General features: G+C 44.3%; 1 protein-coding gene across 1 annotated transcript in view; it reads right to left on the minus strand.

The window, feature by feature from the left end:
• ano6 (anoctamin 6) overlaps positions 1 to 1,269 on the minus strand; it is a 44,136-nt gene extending 42,867 nt beyond the window's left edge. Inside the window, exon 1 of the mRNA XM_083657453.1 lies at positions 1,050 to 1,269. Coding sequence (XP_083513579.1) covers positions 1,050 to 1,146 — 97 coding nt within the window. The 5' untranslated portion in view covers positions 1,147 to 1,269. The remainder of the gene's footprint in view (positions 1 to 1,049) is intronic.
• Between the last annotated feature and the right edge of the window lie 841 nt (positions 1,270 to 2,110).

Consider the following 2,110-nt stretch of genomic DNA (forward strand, 5'->3'; position numbering starts at 1 on the left):
AGATGCCCGCTCAGCCTTGGTGTACGACATGATAATGGCCAATAGATGCATTTTGAAACTGTGGAAATCTGACTCGGCTCTCAAATTTGAGCCCTGGTTAAGTGAATTGGTGAGCATTTTACGAATTGTCTGGCAATCCTCATACGTTTATCAGGATATGGAACCCAGTGTTAGATCACAGTTGCTTGACATCACTGATGACATCACAACTGCCTGAGTAACATCACAGCAGACACTGCCCACACACCTAGGCGCCATCGTGCAACTGTGCGCCATCAGCTCATACTACATCACAGTTGCTCGAGTGACATCACTGATGACATCACAACCGCCTGAGTGACATCACAGTTGGGCAAACACAGGTGCTCGAGTGACATCACTGATGACGTCACAGTTTGCTCGAGTGACATCACTGATGACATCAATTGCTCAAGTATAAAAAGTACAAAAAGGCACGCACATCCAGTGAGGGGTTAAAACCAGGTGCAGGACCGAAGTGCAGATAAGTAATAAAAATAGAGTCCGCACACTGGCAGCTGCTCCCAAATATTTATTTGACCACAAAAAAGTGACGTTTCGGGCAAGGCCCTTCCTCAGACATAAATGAACCCTGCGAGGGTACTTAAGGGGTGTGTCCCTACACTTCATTTATGTCTGAGGAAGGGCCTTGCCTGAAACGTCACTTTTATCAATTGCTCAAGTGACATCAATTCCGTCTCAAATCGTGACTGACACACCACCACAGCAGACACCACTTAGCGAATTTTAACTAAGATGTTCAAAGCTCAACAGAAACCAATAACAAGACTGCAGAACGAAACTTTTAAGTAGGCTAAGTTGAATAGGCCTAAACGTATGCAGAAAAGTCTGTTACACTATGATTAAATTGTTGGGAACATAAAGGCCCAATTTCGTTCCTGACACAAGGCACACACAACAAAAATCATTGTGATAGCTATGATGATTCACATACAGGACCTGCACCTATTTATTTAGCTCAGTGACCTGCACTCACACACTCGTAACGTTATGTAAAAGTGTGGTCTCACCAGTTTCTTCGTCTATCATTCCTAGTTTAGTATCTCTCTCTAACTCCTCTGTCTCAGAACCCACGGAGTCCATCTCTAGGATGTCGTTGTCGCTCATCTTGTGTCGGGTCGGGGGGCAGTCAAATCACAGAAAAACAAAAACGTGAAAAATATTAATGAAAAGATAGCCTATGATGACAAAGGCTTTAAAGTACAGCCCTCTCCGCCATGCATTCTCACGTTATTTCTCAACATTGTTCCGACCATTGACTGTTCCGACCAAAAAGATTTGGATCAAGTTGTGACTTGAAGGAAACGGGACGGGTGGGGTCGGAGGAGGAGGGCTTATGTTTTTTTTCCTCCTCCAGAACAAACCGCCCATACCGCCCTCTAAAAACACAGACGCATTTCTTCCGTCTGAAAGTTTGTTTGACACACGCACAACACTGCACCCTGTTGAACGTTGTGAGCGATGATAGCTGCACATTCTCCCCCTTGTTTGAACGGACTTGCCTCTGGGAAAAAAATCTGGAACATTTTAAAGTGACTCGTGGAAAAGTCTAATAGGATAGATAGCACAGTGTTTCAAACGAATCAGCGTGACGTCACTTGCCACCCAGAAATGCTGAACCCCGCGGCAGTTAATAGTACGAGTTGTGCCAAACAAACCTTAATATCTCAAAAACTATACATCACATCGCTTACATTCTGAGTGAGAGCAGAAGTAGCTCAATAGTTGTATGTATAATATATGCATGTCGTGTTAAAGTTGTGTGAGCTGTCGCAGTTTTTAAAATGTAAACAGAGTCAAGCCGGCTAGAGCAGACACTCACGCCTGCGCCACTTGGGCTCCATTGTCGTTGCCACCCAGTGACGCGATTTGTTTACCAAAATGCTGCTCGGCTGATCCCTCGTATAATGTGTTGGGATTGTTTGGGGATATAACAAAGCAGGAAATGTAGGTAGTAATTTCCAAGCTATATATTTTTTTTTATTCCAGAATCAGATTGTGTAACGCTGATGCTGGGAACTATTTAACGGTTTGGCCTAGCAGCTGGGGGACGAAAAATGTGACGGACCGC

This window comes from Poromitra crassiceps (assembly GCF_964638095.1).
Source record: "Poromitra crassiceps genome assembly, chromosome: 2".
In the NCBI taxonomy this organism is placed as follows: domain Eukaryota; kingdom Metazoa; phylum Chordata; class Actinopteri; order Beryciformes; family Melamphaidae; genus Poromitra; species Poromitra crassiceps.